This window comes from Ursus arctos, unplaced genomic scaffold (genome assembly GCF_023065955.2).
Source record: "Ursus arctos isolate Adak ecotype North America unplaced genomic scaffold, UrsArc2.0 scaffold_4, whole genome shotgun sequence".
NCBI classification, from domain to species: domain Eukaryota; kingdom Metazoa; phylum Chordata; class Mammalia; order Carnivora; family Ursidae; genus Ursus; species Ursus arctos.
The window spans coordinates 20917463-20930236 of NW_026623056.1; the positions used below are offsets into that span (position 1 = coordinate 20917463).

The 12774-nt window shown below is 38.6% G+C and overlaps 1 protein-coding gene across 6 annotated transcripts in view; it reads left to right on the forward strand.

The window, feature by feature from the left end:
* TPRG1 (tumor protein p63 regulated 1) overlaps positions 1 to 12774 on the forward strand; it is a 477906-nt gene that overhangs the window by 268383 nt on the left and 196749 nt on the right. For all 6 annotated transcript variants that reach the window (XM_057306600.1, XM_057306602.1, XM_057306603.1 and 3 more), the window contains one exon: positions 9394 to 9547. In XM_057306600.1, coding sequence (XP_057162583.1) covers positions 9394 to 9547 — 154 coding nt within the window. The remainder of the gene's footprint in view (positions 1 to 9393; positions 9548 to 12774) is intronic.

Here is a 12774-nt window from a genome sequence, read left to right on the forward strand (position 1 = left end):
ACTCCCAGACGTAGGCAGACTCTGCCAGCAATGCCACAAAATGTCCTCTTTGTCAGTCCACCCTCAGATCTCCTAAACATGTACAGAAATGTATGAAGCTTTCTTTGATACCTTCAACTATAAGGGACTGTTCCTGACTCTAAGTCCACATTACATTTTATTTAGAGCATTTTCTCTGGACTATATTGAGGAATACTAGCAGAGATTTGCTGTTTAATGTTTCTACTTAGAGTGATCGTTAAGTATTATGGGAGTTATGCTCTCACTGGTTTGAAGGAGGGGTCAGAATATAAGCCTCCTTGTACAGAATATGACAGTGCCGGTCTACCAGAGTACGACCTTAAGGACGACAAAATTTCATATCATCCCCATTGGTGGAAAGGTGGTTGTCATTATTAATTCTGGGATCGGATTTGTTTCATTCTAACCGGCATAGAACTCCAAATGGACTTTCTAAAACGTGAGCCATTTAAATGCCCATCTAAAAGTTATTCACTATCAACATTATTGGATTAGCTCTCCATTTAAATGTCATCTGTGAAACCAAAGCTTTTGCTATAAATTTCCATTACAGGAAAGCGCGTAGGAAAGAGTGTTGTTTTGTTTGATTATTACCCCTGACTCCAAAAGTAATGCATTCCTAGATTCGCTGTCAGTAGAAGTTCAGAAAAAGCAAGTTAGAAGGAGTCAGGAATGTTGATAGCAGCAAGAAATGACAGAGACGAGGGAAGAGATGGCTGATATAAGAACTAAAAACCTTGGCAGTCAAGAGTCTTTTAGAGCTTGGGTAAATAGCCTTGTTCTTCACGTATAATAGTTGGCTTTCATAAAGGGAAGTGTTGAAGTATAGGAAAACATTAGGAGGGGATCGAGTATTAATCTAGGTAATCTTTTAGATTTCAGTCTCTGTTTTAGTAAAATTAAGGGATCAAGGACATAGGACATAAATAGTTAATAATAAATCCCTTTTAGGTCTTAAAATTTGGTTTGTGATGACTTTTATTAAGCCATAAAATAATTCATTATTTTTAATATAATTTGTTTGAGAAAATAAGTATGTATGCTTTAGAATGATTTCCATCTAAATAATCCATTCATACCAGTTCTGGAAAATTAAATATCTCCGTATGTTATTTAAGTGAAACCCAAAGGTAGGTAATGCTCGACTTTGATGAGTCCAAAGGGTTCCGTTTGCGCATACTTGGAGTGTCCTCTAGAGAATATCTGATCCAATGCCTCCATTATTGTCATGAGCGTGCAATGAAGGCAAACACATGAGTTGTGTCTTTCCACAATGTCAGCTTTATTAAATCATAAAACAAAGTTAAATCACAATTATACGGCGGGTTCAGGATTCCAGACTCAATGACAATCACCATGTGATTAAACCTGGCTTCTTACACAGCACACAAAGCAGGAGAGAAGACAAGCCACAGAACAAACAAGGTAACAGAAGGGCGTAGGAAGTAAACAAACCAAACATGAAGTCGGTCTGTGGGAGTGCAGTTGAGATAAGACCTTGGGCTGGTCCGGGTCAGTGCTGGGCTCTTACTACTTCTGATGTCGAGCAGATGTTCCAGGTTCTATTCGGAGATCAATCGGGCAGAGCCTTCTGTGGCAGTTGCCTTTTTAAGTGGTCGGATATAGAGGGTTCAGGTCTGAAGAGTCTGACAGTTTGCTGCCAAAATCCTTCCCTTTTTTGGGTTCAGTCAGTTTCGGGTCTCTGCATACCTCCTCTGGTTCTGCTAGTTTTCAGTTCTGGGGTGTCAGCCGATGTTGGTCCCGGAGAAATCTCCTAGCTGCAATGCCTTAACTGCTTATGTCACTGCTTGACGCGAGAGACTCCATTTTGCTCTCTACAATTATTTTATAAGAAGGATGTCTTGGTCTTTTGGGGCTGCTGTAACAAAATGCCAGAGACTGAGTAGCTTATATAAACAGCAGAAATTCATTCATCATACTTCTGGAGGCTGGGAAGTCCACGATCAAGGGGCTAGCAGATTCAGTCTCTAGTGAGGGTCTGCTTTCTGATTCATATGTAGCACCTTCTCCCTGTGTCTTCTTATAATGGAAGGGGTGAGGGAGCTCTCTGGGGGCTCCTTTATAAAGGTATTAATTCCATTCATAAGGACTCTGCCTTCGTGACCTAATCACCTCCCAAAGTCATCACCTCCTGATTTCATCATCTTGGTCATTAGGATCTTAACATATACATTTTGGTGGGACACAAACATTCAGACCATAGCAAAGGGAAATGGGGGCTCAGAGATGCTGTGCCCAGCTCTAAGCCACAAAGAAAGTTAGCATCAGTAATAGGTTTAGACCCAGGTTTCATTGACTGCAGTTTAGGGCTCTTACTACTATAACATATAACATTCTAAGTGTAGAATGATTCAGCATTCACACTCATAGGCATCCTAACTGGTTTATGAATTTATTCATTCATTCATCTGTATTAAACATCGATTTATTAAGTGATTATTATGTACCTGGAACACTATAAGTTTAGCGTAAGGATTAGCTATACGCGTGCATACATGTGCATACACACACACACACACACACTCACTAACACTATGAGTCACAAAATCTTAGGCTAGACCTTTGATATGGACCTTAGTCTTCATCTCAGCCCTGAACATGGCCACCTCTAGGACCAGCACATTTAAAATTTCCCAAGCAAATAAACATTTCTTTTAAGGACTTCTATCCTGGGAGATTCCATAGCCTTCTTCTATAGCCCTTTTTCTAATTATTTATCCCACTGTCTCTGGGTTCTGCTTTTGGTTTAATCCTAGGTCTTTCATTCTGTAGTTTAACGTCCTTTCTTCTTCTAGGAGGAGAAAGATAAAGTCTCAGTAGCTCTCTGAGAATTTCTCGGTCACTAATTTATCCTTTGGCTTTTTGTCTAACTGGTATAATACAAATATTCTTTTCATAATAGATAGGAATTTAATGAGGAAGAAAGGGGGATTAGAGGTGATCTAGTTCAACTACGAGTTTTATAAATGGTCCCCTGGAACCCAGAGAGAAGAAATGATTCAAATTATCCAGCAAGTTAGTGGCAGATTTAGTTTTTGAACCCAGGTCCTATCTGTCATCCAAGGTTTTTGCGATGGCACCGCACTGCCCCAGAATTCTCTCTTTAGGGATACTGCTGATCTGTTTTACTTTATCACTTACTTCTCCCTCAAGTAAAATAACCCACGGAATTTCTTGGTTACCCATGCCAGTAAATGGTTAATCTCACTGAGCCCAAGGCCCTGGAAACTTCTGGGAGGGAGCCAGGTGAGCAAAGAGAGCAGATAAAGGCACCACCTGCCGATGGGTTAGAACAGCCTGGGGACACAGAGAGAATGTAAACACATTCTGCAAATCTTATTGTCTGACACCATGCCAGCATCTTTTGGGTTCTTGTCATGGAAAATATTTCGTCTGAGGTCATTCAATGAGCAAAAAGGAGCATTGAATACCCTCCAGCTTGCCAACTCTCTCTCCCCCCACTTTTGTCCAGATTAAATAAGCAAAGGACTAACATTTCATGGTTCTAGAAGGTCCGCCTTTCAACAATACAGGCTGTAAGGTAGGGAAAAAGGAGACATGAAGAAAATATATTGTGTTGTTCTGAACAGCTCTCTCCCCTGGGCAGCCCGGCCTCCTCCCCCGCGGCCTCCCTCTGTTTGCTCACCCATACTTACAAGCACACACCCTGCGTTTAGAGCAAGAGTTAATGTCTGTGCTTCCTCATAAATCTCGGCTTGGTGCCTGGAGCTATGTTTTTAATTCCGTGGTGGAGCTTTGAGATTTGAGATGAGTCGAAAGGAGGGGCAGCTGATGGAGGTAATAATGGAAGCTGCCATTTCTCCTTCTGGGGACTTGCCTCCTCATTCCTGTCTTCTCTCAGGTGGTTTAAAGCCTTAGCTCAGCCTCTGTGAAGGCCTGGATGGAAGGAGAGTGGGAAGTGAAGAGAAAGAATAGCTATATTGTACTATGGCTATGTTGTACTATGCCGAAGGATGCGTGGCTTGTCTCTGAAGGTAGTAGAATGCGTGGAAGGAGCAAATTAACCCAGACTGGTAACTAGCTGGCATAGTTTTCTGGTTCAGCTAAAAACGACTTCAAGGAGAGGAGCCTTTCCTGTCAAAAATACTGCATTGTCTTACGAAACTTGTTATCAAATAAAGCTTTCCCTCCATTCAACTTGGAGCTCCTTTTTTGTGTTATTCATTTATTTTTCCTGATTGGTCCGTTGGCACTTGGGTGATAGTTTCTTCTATATGAACCTCATCTCTTCAACATGCCTTTGCTTTTTGTGGTGTAGAAGGCGAATCTATTTGGCTGCTCTCATGGTTTAAAGTAGTAATTGCTTAGGTTTCCACCCTGGCAACAACTGTATTTGAATAGAATTCTGAGTCTGAGTCATTGAGTAGAACATGTAATTAACAAGACTAAAGGAAGAACTCTGATCTTTGAAAATTCTGGTCCTCAGTTTATACATCTATAAAATGAAAGAATTGGAAACACATCTCTTAAAGGGCCTCCAACTCAGTCTAGTATCCTAAAAATCTCCAACTATTACAAACCCTCTTCTACCAAGTTCTTATGAATCCTTATGGAGACTTTCCTCTACTTCTGTATCTTTCTAGGAGGTTTTGAAATTTATCAAAAGTGAAGGGTGCATTGACCTTCTTGCTTCTACTACTATGGGAATGGAGGCAGGATCCAGCTAGTTTCCTTGAGGATAGAAAATGGGAACAAAATAAATTGTAATAGGTGGGGGCGCCTGGGTAGCGCAGGTGTTAAGCGTCTGCCTTCGGCTCAGGGCGTGATCCCGGCGTTTCGGGATCGAGTCCCGCATCGGGCTCCTCTGCTAGGAGCCTGCTTCTTCCTTTCCCACTCCCCTGCTGTGTTCCCTCTCTCACTGGCTGTCTCTCTGTCACATAAATAAATAAAATCTTTAAAAAAAAATTGTAATAGGTGGACTTCTACTTCTATAATGAGATCTGTGGGTTTCTATTTGTACCTGTTTGAGGTATGGGAAAGAGATGATAGTGAAACAGGCCTGGATCTTCAGACCATGGGCTTCTGGAGTTCAGAGACTGAGTCTTATTCATTTCTCTACCTGCAACAATACACTGTACTGTACAGAGAATATGCTAATTAAATTGTGGAATTGAATATAGACAACTTAGGACTGTTTCAGGGATTCACCTCTGAGGTGATTTAAAAGATTATTTTGAGCCTATTAGAAAAGTTTTACAGAACTATGCTGATTCAGTCCAAAGAAAAAAGAGCTGTAGGAGTGTTTTAAGCTGAATGGAAGTCTCTCTGATGGATTTATGTTTAAGTAGGAAATTATATATGTCAAAACACTGATAAAGCAGAAGCTAAACACAGAAGTATTCTGAGACTCAGAATCAGGTGGAGGAAGAGGGATCAATAGGTGAAGAAAAATGTAGAAGATTCCAGAACCTTCTCTGTTCTAGAGATTTGCTTTTCTGGTTTTGTCTATGTAAGGATCATGGTATTTCTCCTCCCCCTTCTTCTTTTGTTTGTCTAGTGGTTCTTGACTTGCTGATCTGATTAAGCCTGGTCATATTCTTTATCATATTTCCTGTTAACTTCATTTATTTCTACCAAAGAAGTATAAAAAATGCTTTAACAGTTAAATAAAATTTAAAAATATAAAGTTTCTAACAGTACATAGTAAGCACTATAGTACACACTAGGAACTCAAGATTTGTTAGTTGGTCAATGCCTTACAGCATACAAAACACTTTCTCATGCATTATCCTCTTGTTCCTCATGAAGTTGTTGTTACCTAAAGATTAGAAAGGTGGTATGTAATGCTCAGAGCCAGGGTTTATACTCAGAGGATGATTTGGAGCAGAGAGCTAACAAATCTTTCTTTACTTAATAATTTGGTGTTGGCATTCTTTACCTAGGACTGTACCTCCACTTTGCTTAACCTGACCATAGCAGCTCAGTGAGAAAGAGAGAGTCTTCTTACCCTGACAACATGACTTTTTTTGTAATTTCCCTCTTCACTTATTGCAATCTGCTCATTGATAATATTAAATATATATATATATATATATATATATATATATATATATATATATATATATCTACAGTTCCTTTTGAGACTGAGATTTCCTTTCTGACCTTTAACAAGGATCTCTGGGTAGGCTTTTTGCCTATAGATGATGACGGTCTCCTTAGGGCAAGTCTTTTTAACTCTGTGTTGATTGGAAGTAAGGCTGTGTTGTGTAATAGCAGGACCTGAACTTGGAATGTATTTTGTAATGATAGCCCAGAATGGTGAAAAGACCCCTAAATGAAGTCTTGGGAGACCAGGGCTCTCACCAGCTCAGCCCTGTGTGTAATGATGCTTTGGGAAACTAGTCTTCCTGTGTCAGTTTTCTCATATCCAGAAAGAACGCACTGGGCTTTAGCTTCTACGAGCCCTTCTAGCTCTGACATTCTCTAGTTTATAAACATTAAAATGCTATTCCATCTTATGGTGGCTGATTTGTGCTTTCACATGTTTGTAAGGTGTCATGGTAGGTGCTAAAGTTCCCTAGGAGTGATGGGACAATGCTTGGTATAGTCTTTGCAGCAGAGGATGTGCTCAGGGACCTAATTTAATGCCTCTAAACTGAAGCCACAGCCCAGAGGCTTCTTTGAGATTTTGTAAGTCCTTGACTGGATCAATGTTAGTAGCACCATAACTGTAACTGTTTACAACATTTACTTAGTTACTCAGGTCATAAGGTGTCACATGGAAACATGCCAAAGAGCATATGGTAAAACTGAGATTCAGAAAGTGACCCTAGCTTGTTCATAGTCACACAGCATTAAGGGTCAGAACCAAGACTCTAACACAAGAATACACAACATCCCGTTCTTTGCATTTTCCACTTTACTCTGTTACCTCATATGATACCTTTCATGGTGAGCACAAGTAACTAGTAAAGCCCTCCTGGTCATAAAGGCATCTGTATTCTCCATAACTGTCCTTATGACATTTGACAGAACAGAAGATGGTAGATTTTCATAGACCTCTGGTACTAAAGTCTTTGCTGAGAAGCATTGCCTTAGTTTTACCTTTGGAGAGACTTCTTAGTTGTAGATTTATCTTCTCAGATATCACCAGTGGAACTCAGGAGAGAAGGCTGGCTAAACTTGTATATTTATTTATTTTCTTTTTTTTATTTAAATTCAATTAGCCAACATATAGTACATCATTAGTTTCAGATGTAGTGTTCAATAATTCATCAATTGCATAGAACAACCAGTGTTCATCACATCATATGCCCTCTTTAATGCCCATCACCCAATTACCCCACCATCCATCCCCCTCCCCTCCAGCAACCCTCAGTTTGTTTCCTATAGTTAAGTGTCTCATGATTTTTCTCCCTCTTTTATGACTTACCATTCAGTTTACCCTCCCTACCCCTATGATTCTCTTTGCTGTTTCTTATATTCCATGTATGAGTGAAAACCATATGATAATTGTGTTTCTCTGATTGACTTATTTCACTCAGCATAATACCCTCCAGTTCCATCCAGGTCATTGTAAATGGTAAGTATTCATCCTTTCTGATGGCTGAGTATGAACTTGTATATTTAGAAGTATGCTACATCTCTGAGAAATGTCATTGCCGTGCTCAAATTGATTGGTTATTTAGAAATAGGGTCCCTCTTGAATTTCATGCTTAAACTTCATTTAAAGTTTCCCTAAGGTAAAAGAATATTAAGTGTACTTATTAGAGAAGCTATCTTGGCAGATTTTCATTGCCTTTGGAAAAAGCAAAATTGCACCCAGCACATAAATTGACATATGAAGCAGTAAATAATTCTATTGTGCAAGTTGTTTTAATGGGCTAAAGCCAGAATGCGCCATTAACCAGCATGCATAGAATATTCACTGAGCTTAGAGTTTATTACCAGGCCAGGGGGGAAAAAAAGAAAGAAAGAAAAGAAACAGAATGAAGGAACGTATGGAGGGATGATAAATGTCAGCATAGCAGCTGGGAAGGTGAGAGGTTAGAAAGGGAACTTTAGAGGTATGTACAATATGTTTCTTTTCCTCTCTTCTTTTTTTTTTTCTCTGTGGGTGAAGGATTAAGTAAAAAAAAAAAAAGTTTGGTTTCAGCTTTCAAACACAATGATCAAAAATCTGAGAACTGGGCAGTAGAATGTGCCAGGCTCTTTTCTTACTTTCCTTTTGAAAGAAGAATCTCAGGGATCAGCCAATGGGGAAAAGGGGTGGCATACGCATATGTGTGAGATTGTGTTTATACACATCTTTACTTGGATAAACACTCAGAAGCCACAATAGCATTCCCAAAGGAATTCTTCCTTAATACAGGAAGTGACAGCTTTGTGAAGGCACCACAATTAAGCTCTGGGTTTTTATTCTAGATCCCAGGATTTAATTTCTAGAAGAAATGAGAGCTCTGTGCTGTTCCATGGGGCTGTTTAGAATTACAGGCAACTTAGTTTTAAAGCTTGCTGAATGCAAAGCACCTGAGCTTGGCTTAACCTCCAGGGATCTCTTTGCATTCAGAGATGTCTAAAACCACAAACCATAAATTCTGATGGGCACACGTAAAAGAAGAGACCACAGGAATTACAATTTTGTTATTCAATGTGGCCACACTCTCCTGCCACAACTTCCCTCCCATCATTCCCAAGCTTCCTCTTGCTTTGCACTTGGGTTTACCAGATGACCAGGCCTGGGCTATTCCAGGTAGTGTGTGAAAAGGCAGGTGCAATTCCTTTATGAGCTTTGATATGTTTGTTTCTACAACTTTGCTGGATGGAATGTGTGCAGAAAATAGACAACCATAAGATATAAAAGCTGAAGTCACAGGCATTTTGAATTGGTCATCATCCCTCTTAATGATCATACATAGGCTACTGTTCTTGATGTCCCATGTCTCTTCTCAGTCATTTCCTGCTTGTGTTTACTGCTTTGTGGAAACTGGAGCTGCTGTCATTTCCCTCCTCCTTGAAACTGCCTGCCACCTCAACACTTCCAGTTCCTGTCCCACCACCTTGACTCATCCTCTCCCTTTCTCTTTTAACTGTTACCATTGAAATATTGGCGTGAGGTTAATATCCCTATTTCCAACCCTGGTCCTCAGCACCAGTCATATTTCCAATTAGGCATTCCCACATAGCAGTCTCAAAAACACTCAGAACTCATCATGTTTGAAACAGTATTTATCCTTTATTCTTACCTCCTAAATTTCTGGAACAATCAATTAGTAGGCAAGCCACTTAGCAGCATTATAAAGGCTGAGACACTACCTTACTTTCCCATTCTTTTCTTTTTGTTTTAATCTCATGGCAATGGCTAATCTAAAGGAAACTTCTTTCTTGTAGGAGACAAGGAGAAGGCCTTAGGATCTACTGGGGGAGTCTAGAACAGCAGTCCCTCTTTTCCCGCTGGAACCCATGGTCCACTGAGGTACCTTATGCGACCTTCACTGAACACCCTATGAAACACACCAGTGAGAAGTTCCTCGAAATTTGTAAGGTAGGCAGTTTGGGCATCACTCTTAGATGACCTTTGACGGTGAAGCTGTGTGCTTCTAAGACATGTACTATTCAAAAAAAAAAAAAAAAAAAAAGGTAAGACACAACCTGGGTTTATACAGATGCAAACTTTAAAATGTTTGAACTATTTTTTAGTAAATGGTGGAGCTGTTTTATTTATTAAAAAACATATAATGCTTATATTAATCATATTATGATGTTTCCTCCTTGCTAATTTATTATCCAAAAATTATGGTGTAATATTATTTAAAAATCACAATACTTGCATTTGATTGTGTTTATTGCATATACATATATGGGATACATACAACTTTCTGTATGTAAGTAAATTCTAATTATTTTATTCAGAGAAGGAGTGTAGGTAGTGTGAAGTATACAGTCACTATGGCTCTTTGGTCATGTTTGTCACTTTTCTTTCTGGACCTTGGTAGTCTCATCTCTAAAATGGACATAATGATGATCACTGCCTTCCTCCTAACTTCATTGCAACACTGTAAGGTTAAATGGGATAATGTGTGTATAAATGTTCCATAAACGGTAAAGCAGTCAAGAATATTAATTAAGAGAATTTTTATGTCTTTCAGTCTCATCTCCCCAAATATATTTAAGTTTATCAGTGGCAGGGAGAGTCCTTCTACTCTCCTTTCATCCCCCCTAGGGAAATTTAGGCAGTGTTAGCACACTAAGTAGACAGGAAGTAAAACAGTTGGAACTGTAAATGCAGAGAAAGATCAAACTTCTATATTTTCAACAAAATCCGTATATACATAGGAATGTGCTTATAGGCCTAGAAATTCTTGCCTTCCCTGGCCTCTCTACATTTACCCTTATGTGCTGTCAATTCACTTCCAAATATCACAACTCTCTATTTGCTATAAATTCAAAGATAGCAACATTCATCTAAATTCCTTCTGTGAATAGATGGCGTGCATTGCATTGTCTGCATCGTTTCCAGCACACCTGTTCATGCAAGTATGCATATGTATAAAACTGATTTTTAATTGATAAGTACCCTATTTTAAAAAGGATTTGAGGCAAAACATCTGTGATTAAAGGATAGACAGAGTCTTCATTGCCCCTAATACATAGGTGGAGTTGCCTTAAATCTCTTCTGCTCTCCGAAAGGTCAATGGTCTTTTCAAGATTTATGCAAACATCCTCAGGGGCTCATGTTCTCAAGGTTTACCTCTGGTTTATTGCAGGCACTGAGTTAGATCATTGTATGGATCATGTGATAACCCAGTCTCACAATGCTGCAGCCCAAGCTTCAACATCAGCTCCTAGCCTGACTCTACCACCTAAAAGCAACAAAACAGAACAAAATGAAAACCAATGAGAACAACAAGAATACTTACACAAAGGCACTGATGTGAGAGTAGACTTGCTGAGGGCTTCCTGGAGATGGAGTGGGAATTTACATCATAATAATGAGTCCAAACTTCACGGGGAATATCAGCTCTCCCTGTTTTAAAATCCTTATTAATAGTAATACTCTGATACATTGCTTCACAATCCTCTCTGCTCTCCTCTGGATCCTGTCTCGCTCCTCCCCAAACACTTGCCCTTCCTCTTCCACTTCCCCTTCTTCTCCTTTTCTTCCTCCTTCGCTTCCCTCTTCTTTTTTTCCCTTCTTCTTCTTCGCCTTCTTCTTTTCTTCTTACTAACAGTTCAGAGTATTTTATCTGTTTCTTTTTTTTTAACACCTGCTAATCTAACCTGAAATGCTTAATAATGTATTTTTCCAAAGCCATTTCCCACCTTTAAGGGAAGCCTAGTTCTGACCATTAAAATAATATGTATTTTTGCCTTAATAGTAATTGTATTTTATTGTACTTTAAAATAATACCAACTGCCTTGGTTATTACATCCATCACTTCCTGAGCCAAGTCTCTTATTCCTCATACCTGATGCATTAAGTACTTACTCCCCGAGTGTCCTTTGCTGGAAGACAAGGTAAGGGATTAAAGAATAAGTTCTATTCACTGCAGAGAAATGGCACTGCCTTACTCGAATTCTTGACGGTATTTTGTTTTATTTTGATACATATAAATATAATCAAATAATTTTAAAAGGAAGATAAGAAATAAAAAGGAAGATAAGAAATAAAATTTAAAAAAGGGGGATAGAATAATTATTTCCCAAATACCATGAATGTGGTTAGAATGGAGTAGTAATTTTACACAAGCCCTTCCTATTAGTCAAGGCTAAAAGGAAAACTCACTGTTTATATAGCTCTTGTTGAGTGGGGGGTGAGAATAGCAGGTGTGTGTGTGTACACCCGAGCACACGTGTGGATGTAAGTATAATGAATGGTTGTTTAGTTGGTTGGTTTTCAGTCAATCAAACTATTTGTGGATCTGTCAAATATATTTCCTTTACAGTTTTTCTCCTTAAACTACTCTTCCAAAGCTTTTTTTTTTTTTTTTTAATTTCCTGGCAACAGTCTGGCATTTTTCATTTGCCAAACTATTTCTTATTCGAAGGCCACCCCAAGTCTTGATTCTTTATGTCAACAAGTGATCTCCATCTGTGATGTCAGATGATGAGTACTCTGATACAGTGCTTTGAGTTTTAATTTCTCTTTTGTTGTTGGTTTTATGTCACAATATTATTTGTGTTTAGGATATTTTCCAAGATTGGCTTTGATTAATACTCAGTTATATTAATGTAAAAGAGTAAATAAGAAGAAAAATAATTCTGTGGATATAGAATTCCTTTTATGTGAGGATTTTGGCATAACATAAGATTTTAAAAGGATGATATAAACTAGTTTTTCCATTCCCCTTATAAATGAAATGGGGAAAAGTAGAAAAATATGGGGAAAATGCATAACTAAATTAAATACCTGAAACCATTTAATTCAGTTTAGCAAATCTGTTGTGGCAAAAGGAAAAGGAATTCTGTAGAGCTGGGTTACACATAGTCAGATTTTTCAAATTATGTACAATCTAATGGAATGACTTATTTTAACAAAAATACCTTTAAAAAATCCAAATTTATTCTTACTCAGAGTCTTTTCTTATATAGCACCTGGAATCTCTTTATTCAACAAATATTTTCCGACACCTACAAAGTACAGGTATTTATTGTTCAGGATACAAACATGAATGAGACAAGATTCACGTCTTTGCGGAAGACATTGCTTAACAGAAGAGGTAGATAAAAATGCAAGGATATTTAAATGAGTACTAAATTGATTAAGTCATA